Source organism: Ursus americanus, chromosome 33, assembly GCF_024610735.1.
Source record: "Ursus americanus isolate L20-20 chromosome 33, mUrsAme1.1.p, whole genome shotgun sequence".
Lineage (NCBI taxonomy): Eukaryota > Metazoa > Chordata > Mammalia > Carnivora > Ursidae > Ursus > Ursus americanus.
In genome coordinates, this window is record NC_142159.1 from 26,298,477 (window position 1) to 26,323,087 (window position 24,611).

General features: G+C 57.7%; 2 protein-coding genes across 5 annotated transcripts; one reads left to right on the forward strand and one right to left on the reverse strand.

Moving 5' to 3' along the window:
• The first annotated feature begins 3,755 nt into the window (after positions 1-3,755).
• On the forward strand, positions 3,756-15,030 carry KLHL21 (kelch like family member 21). Its single transcript, XM_045803556.2, has 4 exons — positions 3,756-4,842; positions 7,056-7,461; positions 10,458-10,530; positions 11,686-15,030. Exons 1-4 carry the CDS (start codon positions 3,822-3,824, stop codon positions 11,977-11,979), a joined length of 1,794 nt encoding a protein of 597 aa, XP_045659512.1. The 5' UTR covers positions 3,756-3,821; the 3' UTR covers positions 11,980-15,030.
• Positions 15,031-16,762: 1,732 nt separating this feature from the next.
• ZBTB48 (zinc finger and BTB domain containing 48) lies at positions 16,763-24,533 on the reverse strand. Of its 4 annotated transcripts, none has more exons than XM_045803554.2 (11): positions 24,386-24,533; positions 23,144-23,840; positions 22,401-22,642; positions 19,925-20,036; positions 19,227-19,319; positions 18,755-18,841; positions 18,455-18,609; positions 17,897-18,033; positions 17,647-17,811; positions 17,219-17,307; positions 16,763-17,118 (listed from the first exon to the last, which is right to left on the reverse strand). In XM_045803554.2, exons 2-11 carry the CDS (start codon positions 23,831-23,833, stop codon positions 16,822-16,824), a joined length of 2,067 nt encoding a protein of 688 aa, XP_045659510.1. In that variant the 5' UTR covers positions 23,834-23,840; positions 24,386-24,533; the 3' UTR covers positions 16,763-16,821. The 4 variants fall into 4 exon arrangements, with proteins under 4 accessions (XP_045659510.1, XP_045659511.1, XP_045659508.1 ...); XM_045803555.2 differs by having other exon boundaries at positions 23,306-23,840; positions 24,345-24,487; XM_045803552.2 differs by having other exon boundaries at positions 24,345-24,487.
• Between the last annotated feature and the right edge of the window lie 78 nt (positions 24,534-24,611).

Consider the following 24,611-nt stretch of genomic DNA (forward strand, 5'->3'; position numbering starts at 1 on the left):
TAGTTATTTGGAAAAGAAGGGGTAAAAAAGTTAGCACAGGTTGTGACAAGTTTTAAAATACTAAGAATACCATAGTTTCCCAGTAAGTAACTTGAGAATGTAGTTATTTTAATTGAGTTACCAAATATAGCTTCACCTTTCTAATTCTCACCGGCTACACTACATTCATTTGGGGAACATTCAGGAAAGCTTTCTGCCTCCCATTATAACTCAGTGCTTGAGTGCGGGCATGAACATAACCAAAGATTTGTTTTTCCCAGAAATGCTTATTGGTGGTTTTTGTTCAGCTTTAATAGTATGGAATTCGTGGGGCGCCTGGGTGGCTCAGTTGTTAAGCGTCTGCCTTCGGCTCAGGGTGTGATCCCGGAGTTCTGGGATCCAGCCCCACATCGGGCTCCCCCGCTGGGAGCCTGCTTCTTCCTCTCCCACTCCCCCTGCTTGTGATCCCTCTCTCGCTGGCTGTCTCTCTGTCAAATAAATAAATAAAATCTTAAAACAAAAAAATAGTATGGAATTCGTATGGATAGTTCCTAGCCGCAGTTTCTGACTTTTCCACTTCCATGTCCAGGAAAGGGGGGAAAAAAGTGATAATTCCCCCAAATCGTCTTGTTTTCAACTTTTAGTACCTTGACCACTGTATGAATATATGTATGTGAATAGTTTTAAGTCATTAATAAATAAGTTTTAAACCATGTATTGTCAACTCTTTATAAAGCAAGGAAAATAACTTATGCACAGACAGGTCAAATGGACTTGCTGTGTATGGCTCATTCAGGTAAACTATAAAGATTAATAGCTACCACTATGCCAGATACTGTGGAAATGTTTTGATCTACAGTATCTCATTTACATGTAATACTGCACTTAATAAATAGCGAATACTAGTAGCGTCCCTTAGAGGAAAGTTTACATAGGGTGGGTTCACTACAAGCCACACTTCAGGTGGTCCAGAAGCTGAAAAGAATCAGGGTGTACAATAGGACAAAAGGTGCGATCTCTTTTTGATGGTATAAATGCTGAAGTATGTTCCTAAATGTTCTCAAAGGGAGAAAAAAAAGGATAACAGTGGCTTTTATAAAATGATCTCAGTGACCTCTTGTCCTGTCTGCCTGAAATTAGAATTCAAGTATCAAAATTGCATAGTGTGAATGTTTAAAATGGTACCATTATTTGTTAAATTACATTATCATAAAGAAGTTGCTCAGGCGGAGACCATTTTCATGATTGCGGAACAAGTAAATTTTAAAAACTTTCATGGTTGAAGTTTACTTTTTTTTTTTTTTTTGTCTGCACCCTTCCCGCTCCTCCCTCCAACTGCCCTCTCCCCAGAAGTTTAATCTTTAAATACAAACATTTTCCCCCAAACTATGGGTCTTGACTAGAGCTAACACCTTTCTTACCAACCACTAGTGTTTCTACCATGTTGGGCTGTGGAATGACATTTGAAGAGTTTGCCAACTGTATCAATCACATGGTCATACTTCAGTAAATGAATTTCTCACATTCCCATCTTGAACTCTTAAGGTTGATGAGTGAAAAGGGAACTAGATGGCATGCCTGGGTTAGGTTTTTCAGATTTCCAAACACAGCTGATGGGTCTGAATCTGTTTATTTTCTGACCACATTCCTTTGTTGACTTAGATATGTACATGTGGCTTCAAATGCTCCCCTTTTAGGTGCCGGATATTAATAATATACCTTTTTTCTCAAGAACTGAGTTTTTAATTTTATTCTCAAGAACTAAATCTTTAATTTCATTTTAAACTGGTATTATTTCCTTAATACACAGGCAAGCACAAAGAAAACAAACCTAACCACCTAGAGAATATGTTACCTTCACAGTTGTTTTGTAGGCATATGAGCACAGACAACAAATTGGGTCATACTACGGGTAATCAGATTTTTTGCTCGACAGGATAGCATGAATATCTTTCCATTTCAATAAACATATGCATCATCATTCATCAAGGCTTCACAGTAAGGCTGATTTATTTAAATAATTACACAAAACCAGACTCCGTTCTTCACTCTTGAAACATTTTTGATTTATTAAAACTTTGCTTCTCGGCAAGGTGGACGTGTTCTGACCCAGAGGGACTGGAGTACTTTTCCCTGCAAACATCCCACTTCCTGGCTACTCAGACTTTCTTGTCACAAAGCCTGTGCAAGTAAGCTATTGGCCGGGCTCCTGGGCCCAGGAATGCTGCCGCTGCCGTTAATAGCTGTGTGAACAGTCCATCTATGGGCAACAGGCAGCTGCCTGGGTACCTGAATGTTTTCTTACTTAGGCCTGCGCTTCCCATGCTGAAATTCGGACCAGATATATTCTCATGGCAAGATGATGAGATTCACGAGGACAAGGCAAAGCCTGCAGTTCGCATTTCAGGGATGGAATAAAAACAAGATGTCTTCTCCAAAGGTTGCACCGACTTAGCTGGAACCAAGAAATGACAGCAACCCCCCCACCGCACCCCCCCACCCCCGTGTGCCTGGCCCGCCCTGGGACACACGTGGGCGAGTGGGTGAGGCGTTCCCCAGGAATGTCTGCAAGGCCCACAGGGCCTGGGTGGGGGCTATTAAATAACCAAAACCCAGGTTTCTTCAGAGAAACAAAAGGACTGTAGTCAAAATAAGGGTCTTTTCTAAAAGTGGGCAAAGCGTACATTAAAGAAAAACCATGGCTATGTTGAAAGTGCTGGCATTGTATCTCCTGGAACAAAATAAGGAAGATTCCTTTCTTCACAGTCACCCCACAAGTGACTGTGACGTTCCTGAACGCCCACACCCCTGGTTTTTAAGGCAGTCCCCTGTCTGACCTTGAACTAAAGGCACCTTCCCCCGGGCCCCTAGTGTCCCCTCTCCTGGAATAGGAAAAACTATTTTCCCCAGATTTATTACATTACTTATATTATTGTAATTTTCTGGTCCTTGAGCCTTTTGTTCAGCTTCATAAGGCGTTCTTCTGAATTCTTAACGACTGTCTCCTACTCTCTGTCTTCCATTTCCAGGAGAGGTGGGCCAGGAGGCCTGGGGGTCGAACCCGAGCAGGCCTGACCCCTTCTCAAGGCAGCTCTGGAGCCTGAGTCTCTATGAATCGGCAAGTAAAACTGCCCCTTGTGCCCTGACGAAAGTTAATGACCGAGTTAGTCAAGTTTGAAACTCCTGCAGGAACACAGTGGAGCGGATTCCTGGCAACTGGCCCCGTGTCACTTATAAATGCGCCAAGAAAAAACGTCATCTAAAAAGCTTATACTTGTTCAAGCTTTGGTCCTGAATTGTAAAAATCCTGCCTTTGCAATCTGCCCAGCGATAAGGCTAACTAGTAACCCTTGGAACCAGTGGAATTCAAAACAAAACAAGAAAAAGGCATTGTAGCGAGCCACGCAGGGGCTCAGGGGCCGACGCGGTAGGCAAGTCTGGCGCGAAAGGGGTGGCTCGGGTTCCGGGCGCCGAGCTCGCCCCCGCCGGCTTTCGCTCCACATCAGGGCCCGGTGGGTCGTGGGCGGGTCCTGGAGGCCCCGACCCGGGACGAAGAGGACACTGGTCGCCCGGCGTGCCCGGCTCGGGCGGGGGGCCTCGGGCAGCCCCGGAAAGGCGCGGACGCGGGGCGAACGGGCGGGTGACTCAGCCTGGGGCGCAGGGCGGGCGGCGGCGCCGGACCCGGAGGGGTTAAGTGGGCGGGGCCAGAGACGCCCCGCCCCTCCCGCCCCCGCCCCGAGGCCGCACCGCCCGGCAGTACTTATAGCGGCGGCGCGGGGCGCGCGGCGTTCCTCCCGCTGGCCCGGGCCGCGGCGTGTCCCAGTGCCCCAAGCGACGGCACCATGGAGCGGCCGGCGCCCCTGGCCGTGCTCCCCTTTTCGGACCCCGCGCACGCGCTGAGCCTGCTGCGCGGCTTGAGCCAGCTTCGCGCCGAGCGCAAGTTCCTGGACGTGACGCTGGAGGCGGCGGGCGGGCGCGACTTCCCCGCGCACCGCGCTGTGCTGGCGGCCGCCAGCCCCTACTTCCGCGCCATGTTCGCGGGGCAGCTGCGCGAGAGCCGCGCCGAGCGGGTGCGCCTGCACGGCGTGCCGCCCGACATGCTACAGCTGCTGCTAGACTTCAGCTACACGGGCCGCGTGGCGGTGAGCGGCGACAACGCCGAGCCGCTGCTGCGAGCCGCCGACCTGCTGCAGTTCCCGGCGGTGAAGGAGGCGTGCGGCGCCTTCCTGCAGCAGCAGCTCGACCTGGCCAACTGCCTGGACATGCAGGACTTCGCCGAGGCCTTCAGCTGCGCGGGCCTGGCGAGCGCGGCGCAGCGCTTCATCCTGCGCCACGTGGGCGAGCTGGGCCCGGAGCAACTGGAGCGCCTGCCGCTGGCGCGCCTGCTGCGCTACCTGCGCGACGACGGGCTGTGTGTGCCTAAGGAGGAGGCCGCCTACCAGCTGGCGCTGCGCTGGGTGCGCGCGGACCCGCCGCGCCGCGCCGTGCATTGGCCGCAGCTGCTGGAGGCCGTGCGCCTGCCCTTCGTGCGCCGCTTCTACCTGCTGGCGCACGTCGAGGCCGAGCCGCTAGTCGCGCGCTGCCCGCCCTGCCTGCGCCTGCTGCGCGAGGCGCGCGACTTTCAGGCGGCGCGCTACGACCGCCACGATCGCGGGCCCTGCCCTCGCATGCGCCCGCGCCCCTCCACCGGCCTCGCGGAGATCCTCGTGCTCGTGGGTGGCTGCGACCAGGACTGCGACGAGTTGGTCACCGTCGACTGCTACAACCCGCAGACGGGCCAGTGGCGTTACCTGGCCGAGTTCCCCGACCACCTGGGCGGCGGCTACAGCATCGTGGCGCTGGGCAATGACATCTACGTGACGGGTGAGGGGACTGGGGGCCAGCCGGGAGGACTCTGGGTTAGCCTCCTGCGCCCCCAGGAGAGCGCGTTTTCCTGCTGGAGGAACCTGTGAATCCCGGGACCGCCCCACAGTGTGAGCGGCCCCTTCCCTCCACCAACCCCCCCCCCCGCCCCCAGCTGGCTAGTGGGTACACTTCTAGAGCTGGTACTTTAGATCTAGAAGACAGTTGTGTGAGCGGGGACAAGCAGCTGCTTGTGGTCTCTTTGTTCCCCCGGTGCGGGGTCGGGGGGAGCCGCCTAGATGACAGATGAGCCCACTCTTTGCCCGGGAGGTGCCCCCACCCCCATTTGGTTAGAGGATACAGGGGCATTCACCCCACACAATGGGTGCTTTCTTTTTCCCTCTAAGGAATCCAGGGACAGGCAGGGGCTGGTGCTCCATGAGACATCTGTTCCGGGTCCTGGGGATTTCTCCCACCCAGCTGAGCCACACGGGCCCCCTGACTCACTCATTCTGTCACCAGTGACAAGGTTCCCTTAGCCTTGCACCTAGGCTGTGCGCTGGGGGTCACATGGTGTTCATGCTGCTCCCTGCCCAGCGACTGTAAACATGGTCACATGCTAAGAGGTTTTCTTCCAGTTACTTGGCCCAAACCCCAAAACACTGCCGAGTCATGCTGGGCGGGTCCCAGCCTGCTCTGGTCCTGGGCATCTCCCACATTTTTCATTACAGATAAATCCCAGTTCAGACATGGGGCTACCTCCTTCCCTGGGGTGAGGAGGGGCGGTCTCTGTGACAGCTATATAAGGAAAGAACCCGACTCAGCGAGCATTGGGCCCAGCGGAAGGCTGTTACCGGTCAGTCGGTGAACCGAGGCTGGGGCCGGGCCATCAGTGCCGCTATACCCAGCCCAGCCTGCCACATTCAGGAGAAAGCCAGCTCAGAGCTCTCGTGTTCCCCACCCCCACCAACCCTCGTTGACAAGTGGAGGAATCCTGGCCTAAGGACACATCAGCTCCTCTTTTCGCCTGCTGCTCTGTTTCAGCCTTTGCTGGAATATGCTGGAATCAGTCCCTTTCCAACCTGAGGTTGGCCCTGTGTTTGGGAACTGTGCCCTCCCAACACATGAACGTCTGGCCCGTGAACTCCCTCCCAGAACTGGTTAGACTCGCCCCAACTTTGCACACCCCTTCCATAAATGTCTCAGCTGAGCAGCTAATCCTTTGGGTTTAGACAGGTGGCTGGGTCATTCCATACAGCTGCCTGTAGGGAATTTCATGGGGGCGACAAAGCTAGCTTCAGCTGCCTTGGACAGTTACCCTTTACAAGGAAGAAAGCAGGCAGAGTGCACTCTGTAAGAGCTTTGTCTTTTAAAAAGCTCAAGGCTATGAGACAGAATGTCATGCATCCTCGGCCCTGTGGCGCCAGCTTGGGGGACAGTAGGGGATGTGACTCCCAGGGTTCTTGGGGTCCCATCACGCTGTGGAAATCTAATGTGCTGGGTAGACCTGGTTTAATGTATGATTATAGCCAGCACCACTGGAGGGGGTTAGCACTTTTTTTTGAGAGAAACGTAGAGAGAGGGGACATTGTGCTTATAGGGCTTGATGCATTTTTCCAGACAGAGCACGTGTCGGTAACCACCTGAATCAAGAACTGGAGCCCTAGCATTCCACTCCTCTTACTTGTTGTGTTGGGCTCTTGTGTGCAAAGGAAAATAGATTTCCTCTCCACTTGTCCTGGCACTGGCTTGTTTGGGGTGCCCAGGGAGGCTAGAATTCTTTGAACAAGTCCCTGTGCACCCTACCCACCTGCTTTGTGGCTCCCCAGAAATTTTGGCCCTGAGCCCAATGCCCTCCCTGGTTCAGTTGAGGTGGTTGACAGTGTGTGTGGGGGGGGGGTGGTGTCCAGACCGAGGTTATTGTTTACTTGGAATTGTGCCTGCAGGGCCTTTGTATGACCCACACATATTTAGCATTGTTCTTACGTCCTGAGGCTCTGTCATCCTCCTGGGCTGTGGTCAGCATGTGCATGGCCTTTGCCCCAGCGTGGAGCTGTGGCTTTGGTGAGAGAGGACAGGAGAGGATGGTTGTTTACAGGACGGTTGTTTACGTCGAAACCCAATGTAGTTCCTTCCTGCCCTGGGAGACTCCCTCGGGGAAGTTCACGGAGGCAGGGGTGGGTGACTCACCCCGAGTCAGCACGGGCTGACCTGTCCCCTGCACGTCCCGGCAGGTGGGTCTGACGGCTCCCGGCTCTATGACTGTGTGTGGAGGTACAATTCCAGCGTGAACGAGTGGACCGAGGTGGCGCCCATGCTGAAGGCCCGCGAGTACCACAGCTCCTCCGTGCTGGACGGGCTGCTGTACGTGGTGGCCGCAGACAGCACGGAGCGCTACGACCACACCACGGACTCCTGGGAGGCCCTGCAGCCCATGACCTACCCCATGGACAACTGCTCCACCACCGCCTGCCGTGGCCGCCTCTATGCCATTGGCTCCCTGGCCGGCAAGGAGACCATGGTGATGCAGTGTTACCACCCGGACACGGACCTGTGGTCGCTGGTGGACTGTGGCCAGCTCCCACCCTGGTCCTTCGCCCCCAAGACCGTGACTCTGAATGGACTTATGTACTTCATCAGGTGAGTCCCCGGCGGCCGATGTCCCTTCTCGGTCTTCCTGCCCAGGCCCTGTGCCGAGGCATGTTATCACTGTGCTCCCATTTCACAGATGAGGAAGCAGGCCGTGCTGGGAGCCCAGGCTAGGTCTTTCTAACCTGGAGCCTTCTGTGCTGCCCCATTTCTTAGAACAGTTTCTATGGGCTCTAGGTTTTCTTAGTTAAGGGATCCTAACTGATGGAGTTAGAGCCTTTGATTGATCGATTGATTGATTGATTGGAGTTAGGTCTTCTCAGAGAACTTCTTGAGATTCCTAGAAGCTAAAGAAAATGTGTTGCTTTGCTTGCTCTTCTGCCTGGAGGGTCCCAGTTTAACCCCTGGTTGTTGTCACATGGCATTTCTTATAAAGGAATTTGCTCTACCATGAGGGATTTTGAATCTTAAAAAGACTAGGGGAGAACTTTTTGGACACTTGAGTCTTCAGGGAGGTGCTGCCTTGTCAGAGGGACCCTGTGCTCACCCAGCAGGGTGTCCACACTCTGCCACCAGGTGCAAGAGCCAGGCAGGGGTTCTGCTCCACCCCCTCGACGTAGAGCAACACTTGGGCCTTCAGTGCGTGGCGTAGGTCCTGTCTGTTCCCTCCCCACTTGACCTGGCAGAGGGAGGCCTCACAGCCCTGTGGAGTGAATGCTGTTCTCTAAGAATCCCACAGCCACGCTGGACCAGGGAGGGACCTGGGATGGAGCAGGCCCCAAAGCTAGCTGGGGGACACGAGGACAATGACGAGAGTTAGCACATGTCGGGGCCCTGAGCTCTGTGTGGCCTGTCTCCGAGTTGATCCCCGTGAATGTCTGACGAGATGGGCACCACTGTCGTCCCTGTTTCACAGATGGCAGCCGAGGCTTCCAGGGGGTTAGGTCTGAATGGTTTCCTCCATCCCCTTTCAGACTGGGGCTTTGAATTGGGAGCCTCCGAGGAAATACGTACTTGGCTCCTCAGCGGTACCCCTTGTCTTGCGTCCTAAGCTGCGCTGGCCTCTGTCTGCCCCTCCACTCTGCTCCCCCAGACCCGAGGCTCCCTCCTCAGGCTTTCTTGGTGAGCACATTCAGAACAGAGATGGCACCGTTTGCCACACATCCTTGTAGGCCAGGAACCTACAGGGCGCTCTGAGAAAGCCCTGCGATTTCCACCAGCTTCTGGTCCTATTCTGAAACGTCATCTGACCCTTCACCCAGCTCTCCCTCCCCCAAGTCAAGGTAGATGTCTTCAGAGAGGGGGTGGGGACAGCTATAAATACTTCTCAGAGTGCCAGAACCTTGGCTTCAGCCCTTCAGTAGCAGTTCCAGCTTGAGCGCCTTTGAGAATGTCCTCCCTGCCCTGTGATCCTGAGCAAGACGGGCGCAGGGGCCAGTCTGCCCACAGAAGGCCCCCTGTGCCTTACTCCTCCACGTCGGAGTCTCTTGTCACTTGCTAACCAGCCCCCAGGTGGAAGCATTCAGGTGCCTCCCCCATGCCCACTGTTAGCCTTTGTATGGATTCACCTAAGCCGTGGGAGGCTGGGGGAGGTGGGCTCCGCTCTCCCCCAACAACCCCCCCACCCCACCCCCCGCCCCCGGCCACCAGGCGGAGCAAGTGTGCAGCAAGGAAAGACAACCCCGGTTGTCCTCCAGGGGTGCAGTGCAGGCAAGGCCCGGAGTCTCGTTCTGATGCACTTGAGTGTTTGTCCCAGAGCCACCCGGTTCATGACCCCACTGCCTAATAAGCCACGGAATGCCACGTGTCAGGGCAGCTCCTGTCCACAGGCCGTTCTTTCAGGGGTACCCAGTGCCAGGCTGAGGCCTCAGCTCCTCAACGGCTGCTGTCCTGGGCCACTCCCTGCTCCAGTGCCCCGCCTCGGCCCCTGTGTGAGGCTCCTTGGCTGGGGTGCCGAGCCCCCCACAGGAGAAGAAGCTGGGAGCACCGTCCAGCCTGGCACCTCTGGCTGCAGCTTATTCCTCTCCGGGAGGGGGCGGGGAAGGGGCCCAGCAGCCTCTGGTGCTAATTGTCCTCGTCATGGGGGCCACAAGCTAAGAATGGTTTTTACATCTTGAAATGGTTGGGGGGGAAAAAATCCAAGCAGGAGCCGTATTTTATGATGTGAAAAGTTGCACGAAATGCAAACTTGTGTGTCCATAAATAAGGTTTTTTTGGAATGCAGCCTGCCCCTTAGCCAGCGGCTGCTGGTGCGCGTGCAGTGGCAGGCAGCGCTGGGGACTTGCTACCGAGTCTGCTCTCCACGGCCTGATGTGTTTGCTGACCGGCCCTTCTGCTGACCCGGCCTCGTTACTGTCACTGCCGTTTGGGGGTTAGTGTCTCTGCTTTTCGAGGCTGGGCCTTTGAGCCTTTTATTGCAGGAATCAAGAGTGTGTCAAACAAGGTGGCAGGATTCTGACCCCAAACGGAAGGGCAGCCCTGGTACTTCTCTCCTGTGACCGTGACTGTCCTGCTGGGCACCCAGGACACAGCCAGGAACAGGAGGAGCCTGGGGGACTGACAGCGGAGGAGACGGCCTTAGCCCAGGAGCCGTCAGGGCGCATGGCAGTGTGCAGTGGGGCAGGAGGGCTGGCCTGGCCTGGTCAGCTGTGGAAGGGAAGACAAGCCCAGGTGGAAGACTGAGAGGAGACAGGTGGGAAGAGCTGTGAAAAGTTCAGCTCTGAAGCCAGCCAGTGGGGCAGCCGTGAGGACAGGACGGCTACGTTGGTATAGAGCAGTGGGGAGGGTTTGAGCACCGGAAGGGGATCTTCAGATTTGAGAAGCAGAGTCTGGTTCTGGCCTCAGAGCCCAGGCCAGATAGGTGTGAGGGCCTGAAATTGGCCCCTGCAAACCAGGGCTAGGGTCTCACTGGGCTTTGGACTACCAGATGGGATCAAAGAAGTTCTCAAAGGAGAGGGGCCCTCGTGGCCCTCCTCTCCGGCTCCTCACACCCAGGAATGGCTTCCTCCTGGCTCTGACACATTCCCCCCCTCTCCTCCCACCCACAGGGACGATTCTGCGGAGGTGGACGTGTATAACCCCACAAAGAATGAATGGGACAAGATCCCATCTATGAATCAGGTAATTATGTGAACGTGTTGGCATTGGAAGCACAGGCTGGTCCTGTTTTCTGGCCAGAGTGTTGGTATGACGTGTTTGGGAACTAGTCTTGATGGGTGGAGCCTGTGTTGAGTCCTTTCCCAGTGTTACCTCACTTAATAGAGGACTGGTTTTTCCCTCAGTTCATGCTGTGGGGCAGTGAGACCTTAAACAAATCCCAGGGTCAGACAGTTTAGCAAGTTCATCCACCAGACCCGTATTTGTTGAGTACCTGCTGTAAGTCAGAGAGCACGTGGGGAAGAGTGTTCCACAGAGGGACAGCAAGTGCAAAGGCCCTGGGGCAGGGTGTGCTGAGTGTGGTTGTAGAGAAAGCCCCACAGCCCAGTGTAGCTGGAGCAGAGCAAACAAGGGGACAGCAGAGGGCATGAGGTCAGACAGGAGTGACCCTGGGAAGACATTTATGGAGTGCCTACTGTGTGCTTTAAACAGGACACTGTTGCTATCTGATCAGGGTCTCTCCTCTCCGTTTGTTGAGCAGAGAGGTGCTGAGCCTGACCCTGTGATGGAGCTGGGCAAGCGTGTCGGCATTTGGCCACATGGGCAGTTTCCTTAGTCCCAGATAGTTGTGTATACCCACTCACATCTTTTTTGTCTTCCTTAAAATTTCCAGACCTGTTCTCATGCTACCTCTGCATGGCAGTTGCGACAATTGTCACAGTTTACAACATCCCAGTTTAACATCTTTACGTTTAGAAAATGTAACTTTGTTTTTCCCCGTAACGACCTACCCGTTATAGCAAATTTGGGAAAGACGAGACTGTCCGGTTTTGTGGTTCAGAGCCCAGACTTTGAGTCCGGTGCTGGCTCGGCCTCCATCAGCCATACAAGGCTGTTTTCCCACTTGCATGACGGGGAGAACAGCCGATCCTGCTTCAGGCTGATGCTGCTCGCAGGGAAACTCGTGGCTTCAATGGCCTCCCAGCAGCACAGGGACCAGGCATGGCCTGGGACCCCCTGGGACCTGTTTTCTGAGCTGGGGTGTTGGTCTGTCCTGGGAAGGGTATGGAGGCCAGCTTTCCCAAGGGTCCCGGGCGCCTTCTCCATGGAGAGAGACTGGGGGGTTTCTGCCCTGCCCTGGCTGCCAGCCTCCACTTGCCTGTCCCCCTTGGCCCGCAGGTGCACGTGGGGGGCAGCCTGGCCGTCCTTGGAGGGAAGCTCTACGTCTCAGGTGGTTACGACAATACGTTTGAACTGTCTGATGTGGTGGAGGCCTATGACCCAGAGACTCGGGCCTGGAGTGTCGTGGGACGGCTCCCAGAGCCTACCTTCTGGCATGGCAGCGTCAGCATCTTCCGCCAGTTCATGCCCCAGATGCCCTCGGGTGGGCGAGGCTTTGAACTGGACAGTGGCAGCAGTGACATGGATGTGGCGCGGCCACGGCTGCCGCAGAACCGCAACGAACTGCACTAGCCCCGGCCCGGCCCGGGAGGGCCTCGTTGCAGGTGACAAGGCACGTCTGCAGGGGGCTGTGAGCCCCGCCTTCGTGCACGAGGATAGGTTGGGCTCAGCAGGTGGAGCTTGGGCTCGGGCTGCTGAGTGAGCCTCAGGATCTGACCCCAGGAGAGTTTCTGTGCATGTAGAGCCTGACTCAGAGCTGCTGGGACCACAGCCCGTCGCAGACGCCCCTCCCTCTGCCTCCCTGCCAGCACAGGTCTCTGGCTCCAGCAGGTGACCTCTCCTGCTGCCACTGCCTACACCTCCTTGCTCCCACCTGAGAGAGGAGGGCCACTTGTGGGGTACAAGTCCTCCCCTGAGAGTCTGGGAGTGGTCCAGGCCTGCCTCCCCAGGCCTATGTGCTCTGCTGGTCTGGGGCATCGGGAACCAGGCCGGCGATGGCTGCAGCGGGGTCCCGAACTCCACGTCCAGGGCCGGACGTCCCAGTGGGCCAGCTCCCTGGATGGAGGGGATCTGCCTGCCTGGCTCCTCCCCCGCGCTGGGTGTCACACCGAAACACCCCTCGCAGGGGTGGGTGATCCCAGCGGTGCAGGCTAGTGGGAGCGGACAGGAGTGCGGCCTTGAAGGCGGCCCCGAGGGACGTGCTGAGTAAATCCTAGCTCCAGTGAACCGGGGCTGCGGCAAACACTGGGTGGCCCCATCCGCTCCCCACCCTCCAGCTGCCATGTTGCCACCTGACCTGGAGACCTCTCTGGGACCGTCCTCCCTGGGGGATGCAAGAGAGGCAAAAGCCTGCAGGTGCCAGTGTGTAGCTTCTTACTGGGAGGCCCGGGAGTTTGGCACGGACACCCCGCCAGGCAGGTGGCTGTAGGTGCCCTCGCCCTCCCGTGGCAGCGAAGAATCCTGCTGCTTCCAAAGGAAGCCCCGGGCAGGCCGGCCTCCATGGTTGGCTGCAAGGTTTGAAATGCAGTTTGGCCCCTCCTTAGAAGAAGGGGGAGGTGGGGAGGGAGTCAGCGAGAAGCAGAGTCCAGATTGAGTCTTTAATGTCTTCCCCCGCCGTTTCTGCAGGGCAGGGTGACGCTGCCCGCTCCTCGAAAGCCTGGGGCTTCTCCAGGAGCGGATGGCAGGAGGAGCTCCTGGGAAACTCCACAGCTCAGGGGTCCCTGGTTTTCTCTGGGGAGTGAGTGGCCTTGTCTGCTCAAGGTCCCCAAGTAACCTTTGGTTGGATTTGTTTCTCTTCCGAAGAGGAAGATGTTTGCATTTCCCTCATTAGAAACCTGGAAAGCAAGTGTTCGTTGAGTTGCCTTTCCCAGTGAACTAAGTTGGAGATGCGTTCTTACCAGGAGAAGAATGTTCTAGCACTATCCCTTCACAAGCAGCACTGAAACACTTTTATTGGCTGGAGGGTGTGGGTGGTTCTGGGTGGGGAGGAAGTCTTGTGGCCTAAAGAGCTGTAGCTGAGGTCCCCACCTCATGCCCTGGTGAGGCGTCCTCGCTGTCAGGTTAGACTTCTTGCTCCGGAAACCCTGGCTGGAGTGGCTCCAGCTCCAGCTAGCCCTTCCCATCCCCTCAGTCATCACCCACATGGTCACCTCCGCACACCCACTGTGCCCAGCACTGTGGGAAGGCGGGGTGGTGGGCCTGCCTGGGACTCCCCCGCCGGGCAGGCCTGGCTGTGGGATCCCTTGGGCCTGGGCTTCTTCACGCCCCAGGTGTCGCCTTCACCCCTCCTGGTAGGAGTGTTGTCCTCCCCCAAGCAGTGGTCTGACTGCACACTCCCTGGGTTGGGGATGCCTCTCTCTGGCTCCAGTGCCTTCCCAGCAGGCTGACCCCCAGGGGTCGTCCGTGCTCTGTGAAGGCTCTGTCTTTAGTGCCTGTGCAGGCGGAGGCTGCCCAGGCAGGATGGCTCGTCTCCTGGCAGGGAGGGCAGGGCTGCACTGCTCAGGACTGACGGAGCCCTGTGCCAGCCACTGTGGCCTGCCCACTCGGTGTGGGGATGTGTCACGCAGGTAGATGTGGTGACTGCTGACCAGTCACCCGCAGCGTGCCCTCCTAGAGGAAGAATGTAGGCCTGGACCTCGTGGGCTGTCTCTGCGAAGGCCGGGTGGGGAGTGCAGGGCGAACAAGTGCTATGGTTGCTGGAGCTCTCCCAGCCGCCCTCCAGTGGGGCTGGGCTCTGCCAAGGTCAAGGATTTCCCATAGTGACTTACAGGGAGAGGTATCCTGTAACGCTTTTTTGTTGGGAACGGGGCACTGCAGACACCTTGTTTTTCTTACAAAACCAGCCTTTGTCGACCGCACAGCAGGCGTCATCAGTGCTGAGGGCTGGTGCCCGCTCAGGCCTTCGTGTGGCCCCCCCTGCAGCACCCTCGTGGCAGGGGCCCCACGTCCTGGTTCCTACTCTTCTTTTTGGTGCTTTGCTAGGACTCGCTACCATGTGACTGGGTGACTGGCCGCCTCCGCGTCTGGCGGCTGCTGGGGGGCGGGGGGGCTGGTGTGTGCACCAGTGAAGTGCTCTGCACTCACTCTAGAATTCCGCAGGTCCCCTCCACCCAGACCCCACCTTCGGTTTGGAAGGCCAGGGGTGGGAAAGGGAGGCGGCAGCCTCAGCAGCAGCTTCCTGCAGACCCCAGCTGGGGGTCCGGGGTCCGGGACGGCCCTCCCGCGCCCTCCCTGTTCCCTCTGGCAGGGGCTCTGGGCTGTGAAGCCCCCACCACTTAGGGATGTCTGCACACTGACTGGGGTCAGAGATGGGCCGGCTGGGGTGGGGCCGTCCGGGAGCTGGATGTACAGAACTTTTAGTCTATGAGACAAATGAAGTTATGAAAATTCAGTGACCTGTATTTAATGCTGATTTGCTACAAAGTATTGTATATTTATATGATTTCAGAGACTCTTATGTACTAAAGGACACACCCTTTTCAGTGTCCAACATCTAGTTCCAACCCCAGAGGGTGGGGCAGATTTGCCTATTTATTTGTTCTATGGGCTTCGGTGTCCGGAATCTTCTTTAAGATTTTGGGATGCCTTCAATATATACTTTGAAATAAAACTATTTCCTATGCACTTGGTGTCATGGTCTTTATCCTGCTGCTGGTGTCTTGGGAACTTGGGGAGAGGCAGAGCAGCATAGGGCTGTCCCCGTGCCAGCAGGGAAAGGGGACAGAGTTTGGGGTGCCCAGGGCTCGTGCTAAGTCTTGGAGCAAAGCATTTGAGACCCTTTCTTGTCGCAGATCATTACAAGGTAGGAAGTGGTGGGAGAGGAGGCTGAGCCCCAGGCGTGCAGAGTGCAGGTGCCCGAGTCCTACCCCCGTTCACCACTCTAGAGCAGCTTTGGCCTCCCTGACTCCCCATCTTGGCACTCTGCCCCCCCTGCCTTGCTTTCCTCTGCTCCTGAAGGTGGGGTCTCCAGTGGTGATGAGACCCCATCTGCAGTGGACAAACTTTGGACCCAGGGTAGGGGGAGAGCCCTTAAAAGGAGGGTCCTGGGGGAGAGACCATGGGTCCCCTGGGCCACGGCGAAGCTCAGAAAGGTTCCTCGTAGACTCCAAGGAAAAGGCCAATGCCTGGGCAGGGAATACGGTCTTTGAGTGCCCCAGTGGTCAAGGAATAAAAGGAAAGATGGTTACACGAGTTCTGGGTCTGAAACAGACCGTTGTCCTCAAACTCCAGGAGGAATTTGGCATAGCATGGAGCTGCTGTTTCGGGAACGTCCCAGTGATGGTCATGACCATCACTACCCGATTCAGAATTTGCTCGGTACCAGGCACTGAGCAGAGCCCCTGCCAGGCTGACACCCATCCCCTCCCCCTGAATCTGGGGAGTGACGCTCCGGTGACTGCCTGAACCAACACAGCTTGGCAAAGGTGACACTGTGTGACTTGAGGGCCACGTCATAAAAAGGTCTCACAGCTGTGGTCTGTTGGAACATTGGTCCTAGGCAGCCAGCCACCACACTGCGAGGAAGCCTGTGGAGAGGGGCCCAGGCCTACAGCCAGCACGCTGTGAGGCACGGACCCCCGCCCCCCAGCTTCCAGGGAAATCCTGGGGTGGCTGGCCATCTAGCCGTAGATAACTGCAACAGTCCTTGTCTACCAAGTGTGTGCTGTTACTAATTCCATTAAATATGAGGAAGTGACGCAATCATTTGTGTTGGGTCACAGTGCTACAAATAAATCTGAGAAGGAACTTGGGTGCCAGCACCCACGCAATCTTCCTCCGTGATCTGGCACCCATCCCTGCTGTCCCTGTGGCTGCTGAACCCGCGGACCAGCAGGGCCTCCTGTCATTCCAAACGGCCTTGCCTGAACTCCAGGCCCCCTGGACAAGCAAAGCAAGTTAGGACCCTCCCAAGGGGAGGATCCTGTCTGTGGTCCTCGGCCAGCCTGGGTCCAGAGCTTGCTTAACCACGAGCCCTTCCCTTGGGCTCCCCAGTGGGATCTGCTGCACGCTAGCGGGGCAGAGTCAGGATAGCAAGGTCATCATCGGGGGCCCTGGCCACTCGGTTCTGACTCCAGAGGCTTAGTAATGAATCTACCCCCACCCGCTGGCAGCACCACAGCTGTGAAACAGGAGTGCCCCCGCTCCCAGTTCTAGAACCCTGCCAGGGACAAGACGAGGAGAGAGCATCTGGGCATCTCCCTCTGCTGAGGTCTCCCGACAAGGTGGGGAAGCTGCTGGCTGAGCAGAGATGGCCCGGCAAGATACCTTTTCTTCTAGAGAACACCGCAGGAAAGCAGCACACCCCTGGAGACCAGGTTACCGGGGAACGACCGCCAGATAGGCTGAAACACTGGAGTCCAAAGCCATGTGGTTTATTGGGGGGCTGGGGCCAAGTGGGCTGTGGCGGCAGGGCGGCTACGTGTCACAGTCCTCGGGGATGGCCGCTGTGATGATAAGCGAGGGCTCCATGACACCCGGGCTCACCAAGCTCTCCTCCGCACAGAGTCTCTGGCCAGGCAGCTGGGAGGCCAGGCCGCCCTGGGCCAGGGACGCCACAATGACCTCAGCTGAGCCCACCTCCAGCTCGGCGGGGGGCTGGAGCGCTACCACCACCATCTTCTCGTCCTCGATGACCAGGTTCCGGAGCTTGCGCTGCCGTGGATTGTAGTTCTCTACGCGGTCGTGGATTTCCATGTGCCTCCGGAGATGGGCCTGGGGGGCAAGGGGGCTCAGAGCTGGGCCCGGGAGAGGCCTGGGACAGGGGGCGCAGGGCCCAAGGGGGCAGGAGGAGGGACGCCGGCCCCAGGCCTACCTGCCGGGTGAACTTGTAGCCGCACTCCGTGCACTCGAACTTCCTGACCCCCTTGTGCCTTCTGACGTGCACACGCAGCTGCTCCACGGCTGCAGGAGGGGAAAGAAGGGACCCCGGCATCAGGAGAGGCAGGAAGTGGGCAGAAGGGGCCGGGAGGACAGGCGGTCCTGGGGTGTGCGGCTGCTCATGGTGGCACCCCGAGGGCGCCCCTGCACCGGACCCTCCGCAGCCTCCAACCCCACCTTGCAGCAGCTCCGAGCTCCAGTCTTTAATGCACAGGCAACAGAAGAGATTCTCTGGCAAGGAGGTTTCGTGCCAAGAAGGAGCGCATGAAAGCCGATACTATGCCTGACCCCACCCTGCAGAGACCCTCCAGCCCCGGCCAGCCCCCCACGGGGCGCGCCCAGGGTCTCCACCAGCCCAGGTACCTTTGAAGGTCTTCCCGCAGATCTGGCAGAAGTGCGGCCGGCCCTCCTGGTGGCGGCTGGCCACGTGCCTCAGCAGGGGCCCCTTCTCCGTGAAGCGCTGCTCACAGAACTCACAGCTGAAGGGCCTCTCACCCGTGTGGGTGCGGTTGTGCTTGTCCAGGCTGGCTGTGGGGACAAGGCGGGGGCTCAGCCGTGGGGGCTCGGCTGCCGGGCCTCGGCCCGGGCCGGGGAGAGGAGGGGCCCGCCTCACCTTGGGTGCGGAAGGTCTTCCCGCAGAGGTGGCACTGGAAGGGCTTCTCGCCTGTGTGCGTGCGCAGGTGCATGTTGAGATTGGCCTTCTGGGTGAAGGCGTGGCTGCAGAACTCACAGACGTACGGCCTCTCGTTCCTGTCCGGGTCGGGGACACAGACAGAGCCATCACCAAGGGAAGCAGCCCCCTTCGCTCTGCAACAGCTGGGAGCGTGCCTGGCCCTGGGGCCAAGGAAACCATCGCCGCCGAAGCACAGCACCTGACACGTGGGACCAGGCCCAGGCTGAGACCAGCGGTGCGGAAGGAGGCCTAGGGCAGTGCCAGGAAAGGGGCACCAGCTCCATCCCAGGAGCCACAGGACACTAAGACTCTGCCCTCGTCTTAACCCAAAATCCTCTCACCCCACTTTCTGCCTGGCAAACTCACGCATCCCTCAGGCACTGCCACCAGAGAGGCTACAGTCCCATGCACGCCGCAGCAAACTCTGTCTTCCAGGCCCACTCACTGGCCTGGAGCCAGCAGCAGGAGCAGGCCTGGGCAGAGACCGCCAGTTCGCACCTGTGCTTGGCCTTGATGTGCATCTGCAGGCCATTTCGGCTCGAGGCCCTGTGCCCACACTCCTCACACACGAACAGCTTCTCCCCGCGGTGCTTGAAAGCCTCGTGCAGCTGTAGTTCCGTCCGGGACAGGAAGCACTTGGCACAGGTGGGGCACTGTGGGGCAGACGAAGCAAGACCGGGGTGAGGGCAGGGAGGGGTTCCCTGGTCCTCTGCACGACAGAAACCATGCAGCCTACCTGGCTATGACCACCACCTCGCTATTGCCAGCTCCCAGTCCCCAGCACAGTCTGGCACTTACAGCGTGGGGCTTAGGGGCCCCGTGTAGTTTGATCAGGTGGCTCTGCAAGTCCTTCTTCTGCATGAACTGCTGGGAGCAGGAGGAGCACTGGAAAATAGCCCCAAGATCACCTCTTAGGCCACTCACACCAATGGGACCCTGACCGCCCCCAGGCTGTGGGGGCAGGAACCTAAAGGCAGAGCCCAGCCCAAGATGCCAGGAGGTTCCATGGCCTTGCTTGAAGGATGCTTCAGGGAGGGCCCCCAGTGCCATGCCTACAGGGATGCTGAGCCTGTCCTCCATGGAAAGAAGGACCCAGAAAGGGCCAACGTCCCTGCCCGAAGGTAGGGGACACTAGATGGGTAGGGAAGGCTGGGCATCTTGACAACTAGCAAGGAGGAAGCGCCTAACGTCATCCCACATACGGGGCTTGGCAGGAGGGATCCTGGGGCAGCCCCTCCGCCCACAGCCCTGGGGACAGGCCATGCCTGACCTTGTAGGGCATCTCCCCCGTGTGGGACACCATGTGGACCCGCAGCTCCATCCTCCGGCGGAAGGTCTCCTGGCACACGGAGCATGTGAAGACCTGGCAGTGTGAGGGGCAAGCAGGGCCGGCATCAGGGGGGGGCCTCTGCCTGCGACGGCAGCCTCTGCCCGGGCTTCCACTCGCTGCTGGGAGGAGTCTGCCCGAGGGGGGGGACGCTAGGGTGGGAGAGGGCAACATGTGACCTGCCTGCCCTGACCCTGACCATCGCTGAGCACTGCAAACCCACCGTGCCAGGCTGGAGGCAGGGGCCAAGAGACCTCACCCGCAGCCCCCACCCCTGGCAACAGGCCTCTAGGAAGAGGAGGGTGGAGTTTAGCTGGCCACGTCACATGGGCCAGCCCATGGGGTGGGGGCAGGTAGCCAGGTGGCCTTTCACAGCAGCCATCCCCCACCGAGGCACCCCTTCTCCAGAGTCCAGGGGCCCATGCAGGCAAGCCCAAAATGCCTCCCACAAAGTCCTTCCTGTTCTTGGGACAGATGTCCCCACCTGTAATACCAGGGAGTAGACTCGATGGCATCCAAGGACACTCCAGCTCTCTTGAATTTACAGTCCTAGGACAGTCTCCTGGGGGCCCCTCTCAGATGGCAGGAAGACAAAGGCCAGCATGCCCCTGCCCACAAATCCTGGGCCAACCCACAGGTACCTGTTCTGAGCGGTTCATGCAATTCCGGGCTTCATGCTCCACGAGGTTCTCCTTCCGAAAGTAACACTTTCCACATTTGGGACACTCGAAGGGTTTCTCCCCAGTGTGTTTCCTGCCAGGAAAAGCCACAGAGAATGTGGGGCCTGAGCAACTTCCCACCTCTCCCTCACCCAGTGCCCCTCTGGCTCCCCCACCGGCAGTGCTGGGCTCCACAGCAGAGAGGAAGAGTGGTCCTGAGGCCAGCCACGGCTGCCCACATGGCTTGCTCAGACCTGGCTGATGAAGCCGCACAGGTGCACCCAGAAACCCTCCTCCTCGTGGGAGCCTGCACAGCTGCATACAGGAGGGGCAGCCCCAGAGCCACGCAGGCCCAGCTGGCTAGCATCGCGGCAAGACAGAAATAATCCCAGGGTCCTGACTCGCTGGAGAAACCAGCGAGTCAGCCTCAACTTCTATGGGCTTTACCATCAAAACCACGGCCAGAACCTAACCACTTCACCTGGCCTCCACTGCACCGCCCAGCGTAGCCGGGCCATCCCCGGCACTGCTGCCCGAGCCTCCTACCTCGTCTCGTGCTCCACGCCTGCCTCTGACAGCTGTGAACTTCAGCAGCCAGAGCAGCCCTTAGATGTAGTCAGACCTCCGTGCTTGTTGCTCCCAACCCTGCAATACTGACCATCTCACCCTGAGAAAAGGCTGGGGGCCTAGGAGGCATGGCTGGCCGGCCCCTCACGCCAGGGCCTTGCTCTCCAGGTCTGGCCTCCCTGATGTTCGCCAACCCACTGGCTCACCCTAGGGTCTCTGCTCTGGCCCTCCTTGACCCACAACACTCACACCAGCCATTCACTTGGTAAAGGTCCTCACTTCCTTTAACTCTGCTTAAAATTCTTTTTTTTATTTTAGATTTTATTTATTTGACAGAGAGAGAGACAGTGAGAGAGAAAGCACAAGCACGGGAAGAGGGAGAAGGGAGAAAAAGGCTCCTGCTGAGCAGGGAGCCCGCTGCGGGGCTCGATCCCAGGGCTCTAGGATCATGACCTGAGCCGAAGGCAGACGCTTAAAGACTGAGCCACCCAGGTGCCCCAAAACTCCTTTCTTGAAAACTGCAACCCAGCCCCACCCTGAACTCCCCAACCTCTAGGCGGGGCTCTCCCCCTGCTTTCTTCTGTAGCACCTCCCATCTTCCACCACACGGTCAAGTTGCCATCCGTTGGCATCCATCAGTCCCAGTCTGTGCGGCCCTGCTGAGAGGCAGGCTCCCTGAGGCCTCTGCTTTATTCACTAAGGTACCCCACGCACCCAGAACAGTCTTGTCAGTCGCCTAGCAGAACAAAGGAGCTAAATGAACCTTGACCTCAGAGCACCTGAATGGCACCGGCAGCATTCTCACACGTTCTCAGAGACCAGATGATTCTCTCATCCTCTGCCCCTCCGCAGACCGTCCTCATCCCCATCCCAATGACCTCACGAGGGCATCATCCCCTCCCAGTCCTCAGGGCCAGTCCAGCAGCCTGCGGCCCAAGGTAGGGATGGGGACGGTGCCTGCACCCAGCCTCACGCTGGGGGAGCATCAAGCAGATGCGGACCACCCCAGGGGGCCTCCCACACTGGCACTTCCCCAGACCCCGCTGGCTGCAGCTGCCCCAAAGCAGGGCGAGCAAACATCATCCAGCAACAGCTCCAGTCAGTCACTGCTGGCTTCCCAGAGCGTCACGCTGAGAAAGTGTGTGTGGCCCAACCTGGGTTGGCAAAAAATCCGACTAGTGATGACTTGGACCATGAAATGGCAGGACTGGAAAGCAGGTCTCCTAGTTGCCACCCCTGGAGGCCTCGCAGAGACCTGGAGCAGCGCTGTCAAGAAAACTGACCATGGAAATGTTCTGTCCGTGCTGAGTCAGCAGCCAGGGCCCCCCTGTAACTACGGAGCACTTGAAATGTGGCTATTGCAGCTAAGAAACTGAACTCACTTTTACTTTGATTTTAAGTTAACATAGCTTCATATGACATCTCGTTACCTTTTCAGACAATACAGCTTTAAACAAATGATTCATCACGCTCCACGGATACCCTGGGGCTACCATTTCCCCAGAATCACAGAAGGCACCAATCCTAAAGACTGACATCCGTGGCCTAAAGCCCACATTGCCAGGCTTCAGAAATACAGCACGAGGCCATGGGTTTCTCTCATCCCCTTGGCAGAAGGCAGCTACAGATCAAGGTCCACAGTGGGTGGAACTTATTGACAAGGTGTCCACAAACCCACTCAGAGGGCTCAAAGTAGGAAAGAGAGGAAGAAAAAATCTGACCCAAGGCCAGGTTCTTACTCCGATGACGAGAGGCAGGTTGACATGAGATGCTGCGTGAGTCTGCGATGGAGCCCCCAGCCCCCACATGGCCCAGAAGAGGGGAGTGAAGGCCCCTCCCCCAACAAGGGAATAGTGGACAGGAAAAGAAAATTAAAAAACAGACCGTTTACCTGTTGTGGACTTTTAGATAATATTTGCTGAGGAACTTTTTATGACATGTGGGGCATTCAACTGGCACCGCTGTACCTTTTCTGTTCTCAGCGGGCTCGGCTGCCAGGGAACCTGCGCTCAGGGCTGGCTCAGCAGCACACGGCTTTCTGATCATGTTTGATTTCCTCCTGGTTGGCAAGGTCTCAGTCTCTGAAACGTAATCACCATCCCCGTCGTCCTCAACTTGAACCACCACTTCCCACTAGAGCAGAAAAGGCAGCAGGAAGCGAGGTCACCAAATTAATCAGTAGGAGTTCTGGAGACAGATATACACAGCAGCCAGCTCCATCCAGTTCCATCCCAAGGCCCACCCAACTCACACACATCACCAAATGATTCCCTTTATCAGTGACTATTCCCATCAGGGTCCTAGGGCAGGCCACATCGGAATCTTGGATTTGGAGGGGAGAGGCTCTATCTGTGGGCAGCTGGAAATTTGGCTGGATTTCACTACCCTTGGGAAACACCTGTAACCCTGAGGCCAGCTCTCCAACCCCAACAGGCTGCCAACCCTCGACAGCTATGACTCACAGAAAGGTCAGCCTGAGGCTGCAGAATGGAGCCAGACTCCTAGGTTTGGAGAAAACCTATTCCAGACCCACGTAACAAAGATTCTACCTTGGGGTCCAGATTATCCCAGAAAAATGTCAGTCTCTTCCCGCTGACTACCACCTTCCCATTCCCAGCACCCTGGGCACAGTACCTCATTATTCCCGCCCTGCAGCTGGACACCTTCAGCCTCAAAGGGCCTTGGGAGCACTTTGCAATCCTCAGGCTCCTTGTCCTCTGGGGGACAAACCTTCAAGGCCTGCTTGAGTTTCCCACGGTGGAAGGAGGGGCTCTCACTCTGGGCAGGGAGACCAACCTGGGGCCTCTCAGGGCTTTGACTGCCACTGATCTCCTGGTCCCTGGGGACCTGACCCAGCGACTTCGAAACTTCCTCTTCCTCCAAGCCTGCCGGCTCCTTGAGGTGGCTGTTCACACTCCGGGGGGCAGATCTCCCCAGCCCACTCTGGCCACTCGGTGCCTGCCCCACTGAGGTTTTGGGCTTGAAACTCTGGCACAGCTCCACAGCCTCTGGCACTCGTAACTCCCTGGCTGCCAAGAGCACCTGATCCCGGTTTCCTGAGGTGAGAGCAAGGTGACCAGTATAGAAAAAGTCCAACAGGAGACCAAAGATCTCCGCGAAGCCGGCAGGGAGGACAACACTGCCCCCTGAGCCATCCCCATAGAGACTCTGGAAGAAGTGGCTGCAGCAGGCAAGGACACTCCAGTGTGCCTTGAACACCAGGCCCCCCACATCCAGGGTCGCATCGCAGTACTGGCCCTTCTCCCGCTGCTTGTTGAGCTCCTGCAGAACCCTCACACTGTGCTGGATGAAGGAGCCATCCATGGTCTGTCTGTAGGAGAGGAAGGCAGAAGTGACATCCTGGCCAGCCCAACCCAGGAGTAGCAAGGGCAAGCCCCTGGATTGGGGAGAGGGAAAGGGGAGGTGCACTCTACTCAAACAGTCACATTTATCTCAACCAGGGCTTGGGTCAAGGTTAGAGGGTGCCGGCTGAGCCAGGAATGGAGTGAACGCCTCCCTGGGGGTGGGGGCCCGGTGAGCAGCCCATATTGGGTAGGCCAGAGAGAGTGGGGGGCGGAAGCATGGCTTAGCGGGGGACAGGACAGGGGCGTGAAGAGGTGCAGGTGGAAGGAATCAGTGTGGGAAAAGAGACGGGATATCAACGTGAACTGACCGGCCTGGCACGGCAAGAGGACCCGTGGCAGGGGAGGGCTGTGGGTGCGGACAGGTGAGCAGAACCCACGCCGCGCCCACACTGCCGGGCGGCCGGGCGGAAGGCGGCCACGGCGGCCCGCAGCCCTTCCCTCCCTCGCCCCGCTCCCCCCGACCTCCTCACCCGGGCCCGTGCTCCCCGCGTCAGCTCCACCAACCCCGGACCTCGTCGTCTCCAAGCTCCCCAGACCAACTGCCCGGACCCTACGTGCCCGGCCGACCGTACGGAGACGCCGCCGCCGTCGCCGCCGCCGCCGCCGCCGGACGTGACGTCAGGGCGCGCCGGACTGGGCGAAAGGCTCGGAGCCTCGGGGCGGGGCCGGGCAGAGAACGGCCAACGGGGTGGGGAGAGGGGGCCTGGCCCGGTTCCCTCGGCGTCGGGCTTGCCTCC

Excerpts from the sequence above, each read along its gene's own strand:
- KLHL21 (XM_045803556.2), top strand. The coding sequence starts at position 3,822 with ATGGAGCGGCCGGCGCCCCTGGCCGTGCTCCCCTTTTCGGACCCCGCG. Across the intron at positions 7,462-10,457 it reads GGACTTATGTACTTCATCAG|GGACGATTCTGCGGAGGTGG; the intron begins GTGAGTCCCCGG and ends TCCCACCCACAG. Across the intron at positions 10,531-11,685 it reads AGATCCCATCTATGAATCAG|GTGCACGTGGGGGGCAGCCT; the intron begins GTAATTATGTGA and ends CTTGGCCCGCAG.
- ZBTB48 (XM_045803554.2), bottom strand. The coding sequence starts at position 23,833 with ATGGATGGCTCCTTCATCCAGCACAGTGTGAGGGTTCTGCAGGAGCTC. Across the intron at positions 22,643-23,143 it reads TGCAGGGCGGGAATAATGAG|TGGGAAGTGGTGGTTCAAGT; the intron begins GTACTGTGCCCA and ends TTTCTGCTCTAG. Across the intron at positions 17,119-17,218 it reads GCTACAAGTTCACCCGGCAG|GCCCATCTCCGGAGGCACAT; the intron begins GTAGGCCTGGGG and ends CTTGCCCCCCAG.